The sequence below is a fragment of the Colias philodice genome, chromosome 26, assembly GCF_061535455.1.
Source record: "Colias philodice isolate Cphi_HAF_F1 chromosome 26, ilColPhil1 Martin Lab GWU primary, whole genome shotgun sequence".
Classification (NCBI taxonomy): domain Eukaryota; kingdom Metazoa; phylum Arthropoda; class Insecta; order Lepidoptera; family Pieridae; genus Colias; species Colias philodice.
This window is the reverse complement of record NC_143111.1, coordinates 2,031,608-2,053,020: the sequence shown is the minus strand read 5'-3', so window position 1 is coordinate 2,053,020 and position 21,413 is coordinate 2,031,608. Positions and strand designations below refer to the sequence as shown.

The window sequence follows — 21,413 nt, the reverse complement described above, 5'->3', positions numbered from 1 at the left end:
TATTGAAGTGAAAACTTCTTTAGCGGCGTTGGGTATAAAATCTTAAACTCGCGTCAGGACACGTGACCTGATCGAAAAAGCGTAAGACGGATGTTTTTTTTTTAGCCCTTATATTCCATGCGTAAGACGGATACCATTCCAAAATATCAAACATGCTGAACGTTAATAATCATGTTTTCACTTCTGCCGGCACTCCCGGAGTGCAACCCGTCTTTTTTTTAATTATACCTGTTCATTAGCTGCCTAGCCGCTTGGTTTAATTCCACGAACGCGATGGGGAATATTCCCACGCGCTGATCGAGACGACCCTCCGCCCAGTTTTCATCAACGCGACGGTGCACTGTTATAATTGCTCCTGAAATTATAATAAAAAATATATAAATATTAAATCTACAGTAATATTATAAAGCTGAAGAGTGTGTTTGTTTCACTTTCAGATAGTCCATATATCGGTTATACGGCAATTTATACCGCAAGCGAGGCAATTTATTTAGGAGCAAGTGGGTAAAACCGCAATTCGTGTATGATGTATGTATATGACAGTAATAGTTTATTTTCTAATTTATATTATAATATCCAAGTATATATCTTACAAATATATATTCACAATAATTCAAAGACATTTCTATAAATTTTAATACTTTATTTATAACATTACCTTTATCAAAAGCGAGACATCCTTCCTCATCAGGCGCGGACATTCGAAAGTCATACAACGCTTTACACAACGCAGTGGCCACTGGTAGCGGTACTACCACCTGAAAAGAAATAAAAACATTATTTATATGCAATAAAACATATCATAATGGTGATACAAAAGCGAAAAAAGGGCGTATTACCCGTGGTCCCCCCGCTATGACCCACTGGTGGGTCTACGGGTAATATTTTTCCCCGTGGACCCACTGCTATAAAATGGTATGACAGTGGGTCTACGGGCACTTGATTTAAAAGTTATTTTTCCCCCGCTGACATGATTTGACCAGACAGGATTTTAAGATATAGGTAAAACTGTACATTATAGGGCGTGGAGTTGAGAATCGTTAATTTTTTTTGAGGTTAGAAGCCTGGCCGAACAAATAATTGTATCAAAAAATATAAGCATCTTACTTATCCTACTAATATGTAATATTATAAATGCGAAAGTTTGTGAGGATGGATGTGTATGTGTGTGTTTGTTACTCTTTCACGCAAATACTACTGAACCGATTACAATGAAATTTAGCACAATAGAGGGTAACTTGGATTAACACATAGGCTAGGTTTTATCCCGGAAATCCCACGGGAACGGGAACTATGCGGGTTTTTGTTTTTAACTATATTAACATACAAATATAAAACCTAGTTTTGCTCCCGCAGCTTCGCCAGCCTCGTCTAAAATGTAAACAGTGTTATTAAAACCTTTCAAGTGATCCTTACGTCTACTGGAGAAAACAATACAAAACGGTACAGTAGTTTTTGATTTTATCGCGAACAGACAAACTGACGAATTTTGAATAGACAAAGGCCTTGTCAGATACCACAATTAGAAGTCAAGGATGGCTAAACAAAAATGAATTATTTTATCACTTTGAAGTAAATGGAGTAAGTAGTCCGTTTTCTTATGGGAAAAGGTATACATTTTTGAGTAAAGCAATGCCATTTGGTACGAATGTTGTACTCGTCCACCAAAGCCCAAATCGCCTGGTAGCCAGTGTCTACTCCCCGGCAGAAGGGAGGGAGGGGGGGTTATAGAACAAAGCGCCCGGCGCTCGGAAAAAAAATTCTGGCGGATTCATTTGGCCCTTTGAGTCGAGTTTAGTGTCGTCATCAGGTAACTAGATGATGCCCGATTCATTCCCCATACCAGTTTTTTAGGGTTCCGTAGCAAAATATGTCACAATCTTTAAAATAATAAACTTTTGGCAGTGGCGAAATCCAAACAAACCAGTATATTTTTATATTTTTGTATCAAACTTGGTTTATAAAAAAATACTGTCTGAAAGGCCATTTCATGCAGATTATAAAAACATTAACATGTAACATATATCTTACCATTTTCAATGTGAAATAAATTATAGAAAGTACAGGAACGTTCGTCAGCGCAGCGTAGGGGACGGCTAATAGACCCGAAAAATAAGCAATAACATAAAACAAAAACCAGTCAAGTGCGAGTCTGACTCGCCCATCGAGTGTTTTGTACTTATTTGTCCTATACCATGTTATCTTGTCTGGTAGGACCTGGTTAACTGATACACACACACTTTCGTCTTTATAATATTAGTGTGATTTTTAATCATCTTTAAATTATAAATGAAGTCAGGTAACATTGTTAAAAATAAAGATATATAATAATAGAACGTTTTTGTATTAATAATAATGACAACCACCTCCACAATTACATAATTCGGTACATTTGAGCTGGCGTATAAAACACTTCAATCTGGAATTGCAAGATTTCACGCACCGACATCTTATCAATTCAAAGCTTCTCTTTTCTTTTTATTTCAGATGGGCAAGGAATATTTTGATTTTTTTAGGTCCCTAAATATATACAGCCTGTAAAACTGCCCTTAAGGTGTGTTGTTTGAGGGCAGCTTCTGTGGGAGGCAAATTTTCGATTTGCCTGTCCGTTTTTGTTAAAAATTTGTTTGCGACCCTCATTTACTGTCACAGCGGGGTACAATGTGAAAAACAAACATGTACTTATAATAATTATAAAAAAATATAAGTTCTGGATAAGAGTATCCTTAAAATATCGTGACCGTCCTTACCTATCATGCATTGTAATCGCAAACTTTTCAATTTCACTGTCTGCATATTTGCCACTGTAAAGTGCTTCAAATCCTCGTGTGACATTCGGATATGCCTTCCATACCTCAAATGCAGGTGTACCTATAGTTATTTTAGACCTTCTAGCTTGGATTTTTTTTTTTTTTGTGTGGTGTCTCTCAATGTTAGCCAGAAGGGCTTCTACATTTTAACGCGGACGCGGGGGTGAACTGAAGGTTCACCCTGGTAGCGACATGCACAAGGGCGTCCCCCCTTGACGGGGACCACGAACCTCGGCTTGAGCTGTCGCTTGAGTGGAGGAGGCCAGAAGGGCCCTAATCGGACGGGTATACATGATATTCTGTACTAGCCATATCTGTCGACTGTTCTTAACATTATTTTGGCTACTACTACTATATCGTGTGTTCCAAAGCTAGAAGGTCTAAAATAACTATAGGTACACCTGCATTTGAGGTATGGAAGGCATATCCGAATGTCACACGAGGATTTGAAGCACTTTACAGTGGCAGATATGCAGACAGTGAAATTGAAAAGTTTGCGATTACAATGCATGATAGGTAAGGACGGTCACGATATTTTAAGGATACTCTTATCCAGAACTTATATTTTTTTATAATTATTATAAGTACATGTTTGTTTTTCACATTGTACCCCGCTGTGACAGTAAATGAGGGTCGCAAACAAATTTTTAACAAAAACGGACAGGCAAATCGAAAATTTGCCTCCCACAGAAGCTGCCCTTAAACAACACACCTTAAGGGCAGTTTTACAGGCTGTATATATTTAGGGACCTAAAAAAATCAAAATATTCCTTGCCCATCTGAAATAAAAAGAAAAGAGAAGCTTTGAATTGATAAGATGTCGGTGCGTGAAATCTTGCAATTCCAGATTGAAGTGTTTTATACGCCAGCTCAAATGTACCGAATTATGTAATTGTGGAGGTGGTTGTCATTATTATTAATACAAAAACGTTCTATTATTATATATCTTTATTTTTAACAATGTTACCTGACTTCATTTATAGTTTAAAGATGATTAAAAATCACACTAATATTATAAAGACGAAAGTGTGTGTGTATCAGTTAACCAGGTCCTACCAGACAAGATAACATGGTATAGGACAAATAAGTACGAAACACTCGATGGGCGAGTCAGACTCGCACTTGACTGGTTTTTTCTTTTATGTTATTGCTTATTTTTCGGGTCTATTAGCCGTCCCCTACGCTGCGCTGACGAACGTTCCTGTACTTTCTATAATTTATTTCACATTGAAAATGGTAAGATATATGTAACATGTTAATGTTTTTATAATCTGCATGAAATGGCCTTTCAGACAGTATTTTTTATAAACCAAGTTTGATACAAAAATATAAAAATATACTGGTTTGTTTGGATTTTGCCACTGCCAAAAGTTTATTATTTTAAAGATTGTGACATATTTTGCTACGGAACCCTAAAAAACTGGTATGGGGAATGAATCGGGCATCATCTAGTTACCTGATAACGACACCAAACTCGACTCAAAGGGCCAAATGAATCCGCCAGAATTTTTTTTCCGAGCGCCGGGCGCTCTGTTCTATAACCCCCCCTCCCTCCCTTCTGCCGGGGAGTAGACACTGGCTACCAGGCGATTTGGGCTTAGGTGGACGAGTACAACATTTGAACCAAATTTCATTGCTTTACTCAAAAATGTATACCTTTCCATACAAGCATGCCCATAAGAAAACGGACTAAAGGTTGATATCTATATATTATGTAAAACTCAAAGGTGACTGATATAGTGATCTATCAACGCACAGCCCAAACCACTGGACGTATCGGGCTGAAATTTGGCATGCAGGTAGATGTTAGGACGTAGGCATCCGCTAAGAAAGGATTCCCCGAAACTCTTGCGGGAACGGGGAAAAACAGGGATGCACGTACAAAGTCGTGGGCGGAAGCTAGTTTGTATTAAAGTTAAATTTAAAGTAATACCTGTACATATGATATTGGAAAGATGCCAGTCCTTCCGGAACATTCTCCATGATACCAGAACGGATCCAATTTCTTCTGGAACAACACTGTTTCGCCCTTCTTGAATGAAAGGTCGCTGGAATAAAAAAATATTATCATTCATTAATATATTAGTTTTGGGAAAATATATTTAATTATGTTTACCGGCAGCTCTTTTAAAAGTGCAAAGTAAGCAAATATGTAATTAATGACTTTGTGCCATAATATTCTACTGCTGTTCATGCAATTGCAATTTTCGCAATTGTTCATATAAAAGAATGCATTATGAAACTGAAGTAACATATACATATTAAACTCAAAAAAAGTTATGTTTTACTTGTAATGTAAATTGTAAAATAAACATATTTCTTTCGGTCTTTCTTACAACAAATAATATTAAGGAGAGAAGAATGGGATATTTTATTGTACCCTTATTCTAATGCACCCTATTCATGTCCTTCCTTACTACAAATAACACAATAAAATATTTTAATTATTAATAATAAGTAATAACTTACCCAGGTTCTTTAGATATGTAATCATACATGGCTCTGCCGTGCGGCAACTGTTTATCTGATCGAGACGTCTGCTGAGTTAGTTGGTTCTGGAATATTCGAGAGCAACATTAGCATCAAATATAATATGGTAATGTATAAAAGTTTAATTGGACGTAAATGTTAAATTGTCACAAATAAAAGGTATTTACAATAAAATCAAATGTGCTGTATGTAAAAAAATTGTCAAGATTTATTCAAGTTCTTAAAACGATTGCTTTTAACATATTTTTCATGGCATTTAATACAACCACTTGCTTACAATGCAAATTGGCTACTGGATAGAATTAACCAAAAATTCCATCTTGAAGCAGTTAGCTATATTATCACTACATAGTACGTAAAACATAGCTTTCTCTGTCTCTATGTCCCTATGTATGCTTAAATCTTTAAAACTACGCAATATATTTTAATGCAGTTTTTTTTAATAGATAGAGTAATTGAAGAAGACGGTTTTAGTAAATAATTAATTAGCTTTTATACAAAGCGAGCGAAGCCGCGAGTGAAAAGCTAGTTGACTTATATTTTTGACTTCGATATCGATTGTTGATCACTCCCCAAGTATTATTTTAAAACAATATTTTATTACATGTATTATAGATTAACATACCTGAGCATGTCCCGTCCTCACGCGTTGCGTGCTGACCTTCCTCGGGGCGGAATTCTTCATGCCCTCCAGGATCCTCATGAGGAGCACGTTCGGAGGCAGCTCCTCCACCTTCGCCTCGACCAGCACCCGACACTCGGGGCATCGTAACTCCTTGTGGGACTCGACGATTACCTGGAAATAAACAAATAAATAATATAAATAAATCTTTATTTATGAATTCCTACATGTTTTTTGTAACATTATAGATTGAGGTTCAGGCCGTTCAGGAAAGGTTGGTTTATCATATTGGTTATTGAAAAGTTGCTAGGTTTTCGTGTAGGTATAGTTTATATTTACTTTAATTTTGGTCTCACTTTCATGACGCAACGGATCGATTTTATGGTATGATTTTTGTGTATGAACATAGTTAGTTGGCTAGAGAGTGATATAGCTACTTTTTACCGCAATACATGGTGAAAGGGCAAAATTATTTGCCCATGCGGGCAAACGGGAAACCGTGACATCTAGTATGATAGTTATTATCAAGAAGCTTTTAACTAATACACTGGAGATTTCAGTATGAACATTAACTTGTAACAAGAAAATATGACGTTGAATGACGCCTGTATGTTTTTTATCCCTTTCACACCTAACTAACTAACTACTTGTTTTTTTCTTATAAGCTTCTTGGTTATTAATTATTATAATCGCTCAGTATAGTGGGTACAATGAGAGATGCAGTCACTAGACGCCAGATGGCAGCGGGTGCCGAAATATGAAACGCGAAAGAAGTCGTCATTCATAGCAATTAGCACGTCTTTCATTATTCAGCAACATGAAAAGGCTACTGCATCGAAAAATTAAACTAGTACATAACATTTTTTGTGGAACATAGTTATTCACATGTTTATTTATAGTTAGATTTTGTATATTGCGTAGGTAGGGGAGAGCGGGTACAAAAGTAACGGTGGGTCGAAAGTAACAAATGCTCTCTAGATTTATCCAATGGGCGAACACCGCCAAGCCTCTGTCAGGCGATAGCCGAGAGCGCCCCCCTTAATTGTATTCATTCGCCGCGTGCGCCACGCGCTGTTGGGCTGTGTGACAGGACGCTACGTGTTTTCACGAATCAAAAGTAAGATTTTCGACATTTTTTTATTAACCGTTTACGTAGTCTTAAAAGGATGATAGAAATCTGAATGTTTGCATATCCATTCTTGATTAGAGTAATTGTACATTGCTCATAATCATTTTTATGTAGCACGTTCCGTTTTAAAGTTTTGTTGCACGTCTTGGCAAAAATATAGACGGGTACAAAAGTAACATAGCCCCATGGGTACAAAAGTAACATGTTATTTTTGTCCCATTATGATTATGTATATTTTTATGTACATCTTTACTTCAACAGAATGCCGCGACAACGCATTAGAACTACTGATCGAGGAATTACCAACACGGCTGAAGAGCATTTTGAAAGATGGTGCAACAATTAGAGGCCTTGCAAAAATATAATATGTATTTGCCATGTAACATTATATAGATTTATAAAAAAATTATAAGCCGTAATACTAGTGCAGCTACCTTGCGTCGATCGAGATTTACTAATAACAAGTAAAGTAATCTACGCGACTATTTAATCGAGTGCTCTGCAGTTTATTTTCAGTTATCTCCATCAACGAGCATAATGTGAATAATTTTTTTGATAACCTTGCTGAGGTATTGTGAAAGATACCAATTTGAGCCAAAAGATACTTGGAATATGGACGAGACAGGGGTGACCACAAACCAAATTTGTAGATTAAAAAGGGATTAAACAAGTAGGTGCCATAACCTTAGCAGAGCCTGGAAAATTAGTAACTGTTGCTGTTGCCATTAATGCTCTAGGAGAACACATTCCGCTTTTGTCGTATTGCCGAGGGTCCTGTTGGTTGTGCTGGAGCTGGGAATGCTAGTGGATGGATGCAGGATGCAGAATTTTTAATTATAAAATAATGATTCCCTTAATTAATCTCATGACTTGAACTTCGAATATTTTTTATCGATTGTTTTGTATTATATTTGCAAGTATTATATTTAAAATACAAAAGTTGATATGTGTTATTAATACAAAGTCTTTAAACAAATAATTTGTTGATTTACCATCATAATATTGTATTAATTACCAACCCCTTTGTCTTGTTACTTTCGACCCACGACGTGTTACTTTCGACCTGCTTACGGGGTCGAAAGTAACAACTGACGATTTTTTTTTAAACTTACTTTATGAATATAAAACACTACATAATATAATAAATTGAGGTGCTAGTGTAAAGAATATAAACTAAATTTATATATGGTTATATTAATTTAATGATAACAGTAACACCCAGTCAGAAATCAAGGTACAAGTACAAAGTGTTACTTTTGTACCCGGTCTCCCCTAATTAATAAGAAGAAGCTGTGAAGTACATTGCCGAATTTACCAAAAATACAAAATACCCCCATAAAACATAATATAAACACGGCAATCAATGTGTGGTGTACTTTAAACATAAATGGTATTCAAATAGTGTTTATGAACGAGTACAGAGTACTACATAAAATTGTATCGATAACACTTGGTAACGTAATTGTTGACTTTTAACACGCCTAAAGCCAATCCTATAGCGTATATCCAACATGGACTTGATTCATAAGGTAATGATTTATCGTAATATTAGATAAATTTAAAAATCATGCAATCACGAGTTTTTGTACAAAAAAGCATAATATACACTTCGATTCCCGGGCATGGTAAATGAATTTTCAAAAATATTTTAATGCAGTTCGATTTCTTTATTAAAAAAAAGGAATGTTTATTTTCAGCAAAATTTGCGAACTCCAGTATTTCAAGTACTTTCTCTCCAGGGCCTATCGAAAATTTCCACACTGTTACAATTTCCAACTTCGTTAAGGACTGCAAACTAGCCGGGAGCATCCTTAATAATTACGTATTTGAGTTTTTGCATGTGAAATCAATTAATTTAAATTAAAATCTTATAAATACTTTTTAGGATATAAAAATTTGTCACGAAAATACATCGTTTAGATAGATTAAGTCCTTATTGTTTCAGAAGCATAAGCCTAATCAAGATCATAACTAAGTATTCCACCCTTACAGTTACCCATCCAAAACCCAACCGCGACCATGTCCTCTCACCCACACGCATCAGTAACGCAACACCACCAAACGTACAAACCAACATATAAATTATAAACAACATTAGCTAACAACACAAGCTATTTTTCCGTTTCCCGTCCCCGCTCGCCTAGGCGGATGTAATTTACGACCGCCGTTCGGCGATGCCACCGACTTCCACGGTATACTGTTATACTATCAGCTTGTGGATATTGTCATAATGTTCGTAGAGAAAAATTACTAACGGTAACAATATGTGTACGTATAAGTTTGTTTACAATCAGGGCAAGAAGTAATGTAGAAACGAAAAGAGCACTAAAGTGCAAATAACAGAAATAACAGCATAAAAGAAATGATAATTTTTTTTAGATGCAAAGAGCCGATTTTGGTTTCCATTGTACGTACATAACGTACATGTAGGTATTTACATATTACAGAAAAACATGTATCACTTAGGAAAATTTCATATATTTTTTTAACCATGGTTATCCTTAAAAAATATTTCTCATAAAACCTCCCCCCTACCCAAAGTACCAAAAAAATAAAAATAATAATCTTTTACAATCTCTTACAGCAATTTAACGAAAACATTAACATCACGTCTCCGAAGATATTTCGGTCTAACGCCGGATGTATAAAACCAAATGACAAGTAAAACGTACCAAATGTTAGGGCGGAATGAGGTGCGCTCCGCAAAATGTCACAGTTCAGAGCTGTGCTTGCAAAGGTCAAGCCGATATTCGACAATAGATACAGTGATCTAAGCAAGTACTATGTCTTATCAATCATTATCAGAATGCAGGATTTCTCACAATTAATTCCATCTTTGAGACAAAGTAAAGCTTTTTCTTCTATTTTTCTCTAAAATTTATCGAAATACTTCAAACGACTACAATTCACGATACAAAGATAACCTTATTTATGACATTTTTGAAAAAAAAAACAAGAATTAATTTACAACAATTTCATACATGTTTTTACACTTGACCCGACAATTTAACGCCAGTACAGACGACACAAATGGGCTCATACCATTTGTTAATTGTTTTTAATTCTCCTCTACTATTTCAATACTCATAAAACATACCATACATGAATGGCACAGTTCATTGCATCAATCTTAATTAAAAGACCAGTAAATGTGAATAGTGGCTTATATTACTTACTAGATTTCCGTCCGCGTTTTCAAAGAAAAACCCGCATAGTTCCCGTTCCTGTGAGATTTCCATGATAAAAATATATAGCCTATGTCTTATTCTAGGTCTTCAGCTATCTACATACTAAATTTCATTGAAATCGGTTCAGTAATATTTGCGTGAAAGAGTAACAAACATCCATCCATCCATCCTCACAAACTTTCGCATTTATAATATTGTAGTAGGTTTTGTCATTTATAATATTGTATCTATCAAGAAAGACACATTTAACTAATCCACTTATATTGCCAAAACAGAAATCCATATTGTATACAAATAAACGATATCGCTATCTTATCTATGAAAATTGAAACAATCGAGAAATTGAGTCAAGGTATCGATGTTCTTGAATATTTATCGCATTTCCTTGTCGTAAAAGATTAGTAGCTCTCATACAAGTGGGATATGTTAATATGTACTTGATTACTATTAACTTTTATTTTAATCTAGTTCAGTTTAAACTTATATAGGCTTTGGTATCTACAATTATTATTTTTACCGTTTTAACAGTTCAATAAACATTCATTATCTACACTTATTTTAGGAAGAATTTCTTATTTAAGGGATTTATAATCGATCACGATAGATAATAATTTTCTAGAGACTGCAATATGCATTATGCAATATAGTTCTGAAAGCAAAGAATAAATTAACATTAACAAAACCGTTAACCATTTTCGCAGGACATGCGGAAAACACCGGAGCAAAGATAAATGACAACAACATATGAAATAGTCTACGCATTTAGTATGTAACTGTATTTCGTCCGGTCGTGCTGAGCCAACTAATTCCCTATTATACTCGTCTATCGACTTGCAAATTCTATACTAATATCTTCTTACGAAACATATCATCATAGATTTAGCTGACATAAAACCTAAGAAGAAATAATCAATAATGTCTGTTATATTGCAGCATAGAAGAATTAAAAAAAAAACTTTAACCTTTTACTTTCTACAAATAAGAACTTACACCATTATTCAAGACTTCATTTTTGAATGGCACTCCATTCACTCTACCAGAACACTAAAAGGTGTCGTTGCTCGTTTAGCGCCTAATAAAAGTCCTCGTCCCAGTTTCGCATCGATTCTAGTTCACAGTCAGGCACATTTGGATCGCATCCCTGATACGTAGACAATAAAAACTAACGTACCAGCATTGCCAAGAGTTACTGCTCTATTTTTGTTCTATACCTCACCCGAAATATACAGCATAAGTGGGACAAGCAATGATCGATACTTGTTACCGAGCCACTCAATCACGTGAGGGTGGCGTAAATTTTTAATTAGCTCTCGTTTGTGACACTTTTGGGCTCGCTTTTATAGGATACGAATGAAAATATGCAAACGTAAACGAGTTGGCAGTAAGAGTGGAAACGCAAACTGAATACGGAATACCTAGCGATCGTCAAAGCATCAAAGCAATCTGCAATGAGAATATCTGCAAATAACCGATATCTGTGTGATTTATCCTGCCCCAAATATGCACTATTCATGACATTTTTTAATTGAAATTTCTTTAAGCGCGCGTAATTTCTTCGAAGTCGCGTCATGGAGTTCGGCTTTTGATTTTGGTATCTTTGAATCTTGCCAAAGAGTTTCACTTCTGAACTGTGCTCAGCACACACGCTCTTTTTTATATTGAACTAGCTGCGCTTCGCGGTTTCACCCGCGTGGCTCCGCTCCTGTTGGTCTTAGGGTAATGATATACATTCTATAGCCTTCCTCGATAAATGGGCTACGTAACACCGAAAGAATTTTTCAAATCGGACCAGTAGTTCCCGAGATTAGCGCGTTCAAACAAACAAACAAAATCTTCAGCTTTATAATGTTATATTAAGTATAGATAGAAACCACTCTATTTCACGGTAGTCTGGATAACAAACCAGTCAAATTAGGTACTTATTGATCGAATCAATCATTTTCACCAGTAACAAAGAAATCAATTAAACCGGTACAGCAGCCCTAATTCCTTTTCAGGAATCCGTGACGTAACACGACTTCTTTCAGTTTCGCGAAATTGAATTTTAAGTGCACGATAATTGAATTAATAAATCATAATCGTGTAAGTAATTTTCGTCGCTCATAGTACAAGGAACTCGTGTCATCAATAATTATGATGACTTTCTAGCGATAAGTAATGGGTAGTTTGTTTAACAGCTATATCACGGTTTATATAATAATATTAATTAACAAGTCTTATTTAAGTAAGTAATCAAAAGGTAAATAACACACTGTGTCTCCTTGTCCAGCTGGTTGTCTGGAAGAGATCGCTGTTTGAGCGATAAGACCGCTTGTTGTGCTCTTTGACTTATTGTTTATTCTCTTTCGTAATTTTCTGTGGTGCACAATAAAGAATTTTGTTTGTTTGTTTGTAAATAATAATTAAACGAGTGCGAATACATTAAATGCTTTATGAATACGTTTAAAGCTTCCTCTTCCAATTTTAAAAACTACGGAACCTCCCAAATTCAGTTCATCGCGATAACAATGTCACGCGAGGCAAGTCGTTAAATTAATTAATAAAAAGTATAGCCAATACTCGTAATAAAATGTTATTTTAAGGAATACCTTTTTATTTATTGATTTTAAACATAAGCAATAACTTATATTAAAACTTAGGGATAAATTCCATATCCTAGAGAACATCGTATAATTTCAACGTTATCGTGATACTTTCGCTTCGCTCGACTTTCGCTTATATCACTCTTCAAGTTAATACTAACTAGTTAACTTAGAATTAAACCGCTGTATCATTAAGTACAGATATTAAAGTAGAGTTATTTGCATACTCTCAAAGGAAATGACGATCACAGCCAGAAAAACATTATACAATCATAACACTGACATCCATACTAATATTATAAATGCGAAAGTAACTCTGTCTGTCTGTCTGTTACTCAATCACGCCTGAACTACTGAATCAATTTGCATGAAATTTGGTATAGAGATATTTTGATACCCGAGAAAGGACATAGGATAGGTTTTATCCCGGAAATCCTACGGGAACGGGGTTTTATCTGAAAATGCGGGCGAAGCCGCGGGCGGAAAGCTAGTAGTTTATAATTACGAAAACAATTAATGTCAAGGATTCTGTGAATTATTATTAACTAGCTTTCCACCCGCGTCTTCGCCCGCGTTTTCAAAGAAAAACCCGCATAGTTCACGTTCCCGTGGGATTTCCAGGATAAAACCGATCCTATGTGTCAATACAAGTATGTGTGCTAAATTTCAATGTAATCGGTTCAGTAGTATTTGCGTGAAAGAGTAACAAACACACACAGTACCTACACACACACATCCTCACAAACTTTCGCATTTATAATATTAGTAGGATATTTACCCGGTTGTATATTTTCTGTTGCTTTTTTCATTTAAACCTGTCAATAACGAATACAGAATAGAAAGTATTAATTATCCAATTTGGTGAAGACGTTTGGAAGTCCGAATTTATGCGCTTGGTCATTTCGGTGATTCATTTTTAAAGTAAAAACGTCGCATGTTTGTACAAAGTTTTTTTTAATACGTGATTGAAAGATTATCTTTTAAATATATAAAATGCAAAGGCCCAAACTACTGGACCGATCGGGTTCAAATTTGGCAAACGGATAGCCACTCTTACGTAGATTTGATAAACTCTACCGCCAAGAAGATAAAATAGGGGAAGAAAGTTTGTACCATGAAACATTTTTTAACGCAGTTATTTTACAAATACAGGTCGGACATGCTACCCGAACACATTCTGAGAAAAATTCGTCCAAGCGGCAAAACCTCGAATCAAAAGTTCAACTTTGTCTCGTCAATGTAAACAATTATGTTACAGAAGAATGTCACACACCCACATGTCGGTGACTAAGGCTTTTCTCAAAACAATGACGAATTCAATAGAGACGATTCAATGTATACACGTTAGATGCATTTATTAGAAATGGGAATGAAAATGACTCAAAAGTTTTTCTCTTGCCAAGAAATTTATTTGGTACAAATATTATAAAGTTGAAGAGTTCGTTTGAACGAGCTAATCTCAGGAACCAATGATTCGAATTGAAAAAATATTTTTATGTTTGAAATTTGAATACTTAGTCCAATTATGGTGTAAGGCTATAACTATCACATAACACTACGACCAAAAAAAGCAGAACATGAAATATCATACAAATATTGCCTTTGAGTATAGAAGAAATTGCGTGGGTCAGGTATTCAAGACATATAAACCAACACTTATAAAATACCCATATTATACGTATTATTACAGGTATTTAAACAGTATAATTCTTAGATCAACATTTTTATAACATTGTGACATTATTTGGTACATTGTTTACTTTAAGCTGCACCGTAGAAATCCATTTATATACACACAGTTTAATTACTTTTAGATAAGAGATATGGTAACAACGACCTATACTTGAAACTGGACCAAGAGAAATGTCGCATAACAATAATTATTACCTACTATTGAAACGATAAAATGCGATTCGGATTCATAGCGTCAATCGGGAATGTTTTAACTATTGGAGAAAATGTAATATTATCTAGAGATTATTTTAATGATGTTAATTAAAGAGTCAAGCACGAATAATTGTGATAATTAATATGATTAATCAATATTTTTTTGAACATAATATACTCATTTAACAGTTCATTCGTGTATAAAAAGCTTTATAATAATTATAAACATAATTTGTATTTAACAACTCATCAGTGTCCAATGTACTTCTATTGGGATTTACGTTAAATAACAAATAATAAATCGTTTGATCTCGCCACAATACATCATTTTATTTTCCATGAAATCTTACTTAACTTTAGTCACGAAAAAATGCGGGTATCACAAATTAAGGCCCTTCGCTCATGGAGCTACTCAAAAAGAACTAGTCACAAACTCAAATTACTAACGAGTTGCCTGAGCGTCACAGCCCATACATGTTCTATGGAGATTCGCACACGACGCGACTAGTTACTAACTGGTGAGTAACGCGTTAGCAACAAATCACGCGCGACGCGTCGTGTCGGTCTCCACGCTACTGGTTTCCCGAGTTTCTTTGTTTTTTATGATAAAAATGAACGAGCAAACATTGACAAGTGACTGAAACCTTATAACTTGAGTAGCGTTGTATGCGAGATACAATTTGTAACTGGTTTGTAATCGTAATTACTGATTAGTTCAGTCATTTTTGAGTAGCTCCATGAGCGAAGGGCCTTAGTGTTCTTCAAGACATGTCAATTGTGAACGAGTGAGTCAGTCGGTGCAGCGCATGAGTCAAACAGTTTAGATTAGAACGAGTAATAAAGCATGTTTATTTACGATACCGGAGCAAGGGGCTGCTAACTGAGGAAGCTGGTACTGTCGGCTAGAGAATTGATGTAACCTGTCTATTTTTTTATTCAAATAAATAATATTGGCTAGTTTTACATAGATCACAAGGGCCGAAAATAGGACAGATTTTAAAATTTAATTTTATTCAGCTTCGACGTTCATCACACGTAGCCCGTAGGTACCCATTTTTTCATGCTAAAATATATTGTTAGATTGTCTTTATACAATGGCAAGCGTGGAAAAGTTTCTACATAGGAAAGGTCCTGTTTCAAAACTTACACATGACGAAATGTTGCAGATTACTTAATACAATGTTTACGTTGGATTTATCCAATAAAATATTTAATATGTGATTACAAAATCAAAAAACATTTTTCACGATTTTTATATTCTATAAACCACTTCGAATCATTAATGTATGCAGGTAAAAGAATGTCGATATTTTACAAACTATGTATACGTAAAGTGTCTTCCCCATAGAAAACCATTTAAAATATTTCATGCGTCGTTGTTTCCTTATTTACAATGTCGTTATATTACATAGTATTAAGTGAATCAATGGGAAAATATGTAAACAAATCATTCATATTTCATTGAGAATGTGTTCTCATTGAAAGTGTTTTTTCCTTGTTTCCAGTTGAATAAGAAATTATCATAATTTGAGTAATGCTTCGTCAGCGTAACTCATATGATAAATGAACTTACGTACTTCACCATATTAATAAGAGTTAGGTTTGTTATAAATTACGTAAATGAATATAAAAAGGGACTAAGTATTAATACTTTAAAAGCGAATATTTTTACAGTTATTATTGTAGTTTATCTTCACAGATAAATGAAGAGATTTTATATGAAATTTATTACACAATTCATTTAAATTATTAATTATTATTCATAAATTTATTTCATGCTTTAGGGCGCTTGTGCACTACAAGGAATTTTACTGTCCGGCATTCCGATTTTTTACGGTCCGGTGTGGCATGAAAAAACCGATGAATTGCTTGTGCACCTGTCCGTCTTTACTCGGATCAGTGTGGTACAGTTCAAGGAAGTATGGCGGTATAATGCTATCATAAATGATTGTTTTCGCATTTTACAAGAAACGAGTAAAAATATAGAAGGTGAAATATTATATTACTTCGTTATAATAAAAAGTAAAGTTCCGTAAGAGATTTAAAATGCGTGTTTCACTTATTTATTTTAATCGGTGACGAGGAGCTAAATCTATTCCCCACTTGAACTTTAACTTACCAACACTTACTTAGATAATAATTATAGGTCAATGCTTGGTCAATGTATATAAAATAACAATACCGACTTCTCAAATCTCATTGCCAGCTAAAAGAAAGTAAAACAAGAGCTTGCTTTCAATTGGCATATGCAATAAAAAGAGTAAAATCCAAGCAAGTGCGGGCACTCGAAAACAATTATACCTACAGCGACTCGTAAACTCAAAAAACCATCCGGAATAGGGAAAAGTAAAATGTCGGACAGTAAAATTACGTATAGTGCACAAGCTAGTATTTAGATTAATTGCGTGCCATACCGGACCGTAAAAAATCGGAATGCCGGACCGTAAAATTCCTTGTAGTGGACAAACGCCCTTACACACATATAACACGTATTCTTAGATCTTTCACGAAAAAAAAAAAAAATTACTAGCTGTGCCACGCGGTTTCACCCTCATTGGTCCGCTCCTGTTGGTCTTAGGGTGATGATTTAAAGCATATAACCTTCCTCGATAAATGGGCTATCTAACACCGAAATAATTTTTCGGACCAGTAGTTCCTGAAATAAGAGCGTTCAAACAAACAAACAAACTCTTCAGCTTTATAATATTAGTATAGATAAATAACATTAAACACTTTTTCGTACAACAGTACCGAAGTGAACATTTGTATATACGTCATGCTAGACTGCTCTATTTTACTGTACAAGAGCACCTCCCTATCAATATTATAACATACTCAAACTCAATCTAAGTTTAGAATACTTAACTTGAAAGCTATTTCTTAATTTAGTACAGCATAAGTAGGGTCGTGTTTTAACTTAATTTACAACTTTAATATTTGCAAACACAGATTAGTATACAAACTAATATGTTACGAAATGCGAAGGTTTTTTTGTTGTTTGTAAATTCTTCACGAGCGACGCATCGGTTGAACCGATATCGACTTTAATCATCAATAGATTAATACTCTTTTTTTTTTAATTGAGAGTCTTTATTAAAACTTGATTTAAAAATACATAAACTAAAGCCAAATGCGATTTTCGACCATTAGGCACTCTACAATCTACATTTATGAATTCTACAACATTGGACAGTTACTTGAATCAGATGATTCAGCTAAAAGAGATTTTGCATAGCGATTATGCTAATTCATAATATTGCCACTCAGTATAAGCAGAGTGAAGCTTTGTGTTTGCTTCTCTAAATCTAAACTATAAATATATTGTTAGCAATATTTTTATAATGAATACTATAGTCTCGTGCTGGCTCTTTTCTGTAAAAAACTGTTTTCTATGCTATGCTTTTTACATATTTGAATTGGAACCTACTACATAATAGGACTATTCAAAGTGGCTTCTTTCAATCTGGTGGGACCTCATTGCTAAAGCCTCTTTTCTAATAACCTCATTTTAAAAATAGATTTATATTTTTGAGTTGGACTTTGTTTTGACTTTGACACAGGAATTCAAAACATCTACGTCAATTAACGTCAATTAATGTACGTCACGTACAAGTTACGTACACAGATCACATTTTGCCTTACTGAGAAACGAATGCCAATACGGTGACGAATAGTGGTGTGCTTTATCGATTCATAATGTCACTGACATTTATTTCACATTTCAATCAGTTTAATAACTGTCCTATATCTGTTTTTAACACGCTTTTATTCTGCTTCACCTGTATGTAACTGACACATTTAAACTTGATTTTACTTTAAAGGGACAGATTTAATTCAAACTTTGTACACATATCAAAGATTGGTGACAGTACAATAATTACATGAGTTTAAGCGTGTTTTTTAAGCTTTTTTTTAACCATATTTTAATATCTACAACAACTTGTAATAAATATAAAGGCCACCTTATCACCTTGAATGATTAAGAATTGATCTCTTAACACAAATTAAGATATTATTACTTTTAACCGTGTACCGCCTACATAATAATAACATGTACTTTATAATCGTAAATTCTTAGTGTTACATAAGCCATACATAGTGTGATAAGGCAATCTATAAACTGCATATCTGTTATATGTGTTTATTTTTCTGTATGTTTATTTTTTATACAAATGTTTTACATATTTTATTAGTCACTAGCCACGCGCCCAGCTTCCACCTGGTCTGGCATTTTCTGTTCGATTTCATTTAATTTTCTTCTATACATACCTATCTCTTTTCGATTTAAGTTAATTTTATTATATACACATCTAGGTATATTCAATTTAATTTTATTTGATTCTATACATAATACAACAAACTCTCCAAAAAAAGAATAACCGTATTTACAAAGGAGTCGTTCACAAATTATACGCGTATTCATATCGGCGCCTCATCATTATTTTTCGCGTAAATTATAGATGAATGAACGTTTCCTTTTTTTCTCTTTGTTACGCATTTTTCAACAAAAAAGCTATAGATAAACGACTGTTATCGTTACCTTAAGACATTTAAGACAGAACGTGTGCTGGCAGGGCAGGACGCGAGAGGAGGTGTCCAGGCGCTCCAGACATACGGAACACTCCAGCAGGTCATTGAGTAGACCTTCATCCATACCGGTCTTGCGCTGGAAATAATAAAAAGTAGCATTCATTTTATTTCATTTTTTTCTACAATATCAGTAAGTAAATTTGGTTAGTTGATGAATAGTAAAATAAAAAATTTAATGTAAAATTTAAAATTCCAGGAATTTTGCCAATGGCAAAAAATTTTAATTAACGATCATTTAGATGTCTCATAGTATTCAGATAAGATTATGTCATATTTATAATTTAGACTAAAAAATAAATACTCATTTATACAGATTATGAGATGCTATCAAATTCCAAAAATCGCTAGAGACATAACCAATAGAGATTTTTTTTAAGTTCATAAACTACAGTGAAGCAGCTTCAAGACCAATAAAAGAAAATTAATATTGTGATTAAAAATAACTGTTTCAAAATAGCTTTTCTTATATGTATAGTTCAATGGGGAGACCCAAGTTCATAATGACAAGGGTAAGTTATATTTAAATTCACAAAGAATTGGGTATAGGAAAAGGTATGTGTGTATGTGTGTTTAATACATTTTGTACAGTAGCAAAAACAAATTACAATACATAGTATATTATCAATAGTTAGTATATCATGTACCAAAATTTCCTGAAAGGAAAGAAAAGTTTTGACTACTGTTTTATTATAGTTTCGTGAAGTTTAATTATTTTATTGATTGAGCATTTTTTTTAATTATAGTATTTTCTACTATTTAGTAGAGCATTTTCTGCTATTCAACAGGAAAAGGATTATATCTGACTAGCTGCTCCGCGTGGTTTCACCTCCGTGGCTCAACCCCTGATGGTCGTAGCGTGATGATATATAGCTTGATAAATGGGCTATCTAACACCGAAAGAATTTTTCAAATCGGACCAGTAGTTCCCGAGATTAGCATGTTTAAACAAACAAACACTTTAGCTTTATAATATTAGTATAGATTACCTCATCTTAAGGCAAAACTCCTATTATATGTACATTTAAATAAACTACTAGTTATTTCATAATCTTATCACATTTATTGCAACTCAAGTTAACAAAAGATGGAAGATATATCATTATCTACCTACATCATGTCATATAAGACCATGCAATTATGTGTATTGATTAAAGTCACTGTGAAATACAATGGCATTGTGACATAATAACAATCATATCATTCTGAGAATAAATTTCTTACTTGGATTTTTCTTTGCATCATCAATTTATTAGTGACCTTATTTCAATTTTGTGGTTAGTGCAGCTTTTCCCAACCTGGGGTGAACAAGCATATAACATACTAGCTGCTCCGCGTGGTTTCACCCCGTAGCTACACCCCTATTGGTTGTAGCATGATGATAACCTTCCTCGATAAATAGGCTATCTAACACCGAAAGAATCTTTCAAACCGGACCAGTAGTTCCTGAGATTAGCACGTTCGAACAAACAAACAAACTCTACAGCTTTATAATATGTATTAGTAAAGATATCATGATAAGGTGGCGCTAGGGGTCCACTTTTGGAAAAGTTGGGAAAGGCTGGGTTAGAGTATTACACAAAACTGAATACTCAAACATTTATTTATTTGATAAGTACTTCTGAGCACTTTTGAACACATTATCATTACTACAATGAATTTATAGAGAAAATATAAAATAATCAATCAATTTTACTTTATCAGGCCTACAATAGCTAATCATCTGTTAAGAAAATCAATCAATGAAATATTATACATAATAATATATTGTGTTTGTCATATATTCCACAAGGATACAGGCTATGCTTATAGCATTCACTTTCATAATTTGTTTTAACCAGCCCAATTAAAGTAATAAATTGGTGTCATTAATCACAAATAAAATTCAATTCAATTTGTTCGAAGGGTGGCAATTTTGTTTAAGTACAAACCCTATTGAAGTAGTAGTCATGTTTATGTCTTGTAGCAAAATTATCACAACTAATCAGTACTTCTATAATCTATACATATGATTTATTATAGAAGGGTCAATTCTGTACATTGAAAATATTGAAAAAATAAATAGCAGGGGGTGTTACTGGATCGATACCAAACCCAAATATGTGATTAAAAAAATTT

The 21,413-nt window shown here is 34.1% G+C and overlaps 1 protein-coding gene across 3 annotated transcripts in view; it reads right to left on the bottom strand.

Moving 5' to 3' along the window:
* The window catches only part of LOC149476771 (E3 ubiquitin-protein ligase SH3RF1-like), a 386,219-nt gene that overhangs the window by 362,633 nt on the left and 2,173 nt on the right, over positions 1-21,413 (bottom strand). For all 3 annotated transcript variants that reach the window (XR_016317703.1, XM_089711141.1, XM_089711142.1), the window contains exons 2-7: positions 19,249-19,374; positions 5,926-6,096; positions 5,280-5,365; positions 4,744-4,858; positions 659-758; positions 229-355 (exon numbers count right to left, since the gene is read on the bottom strand). Coding sequence is in view for 2 of the 3 variants with exons in the window: in XM_089711141.1 (XP_089567267.1) it covers positions 229-355; positions 659-758; positions 4,744-4,858; positions 5,280-5,365; positions 5,926-6,096; positions 19,249-19,362 (713 nt within the window). In the remaining variant the exon portion in view is untranslated. The remainder of the gene's footprint in view (positions 1-228; positions 356-658; positions 759-4,743; positions 4,859-5,279; positions 5,366-5,925; positions 6,097-19,248; positions 19,375-21,413) is intronic.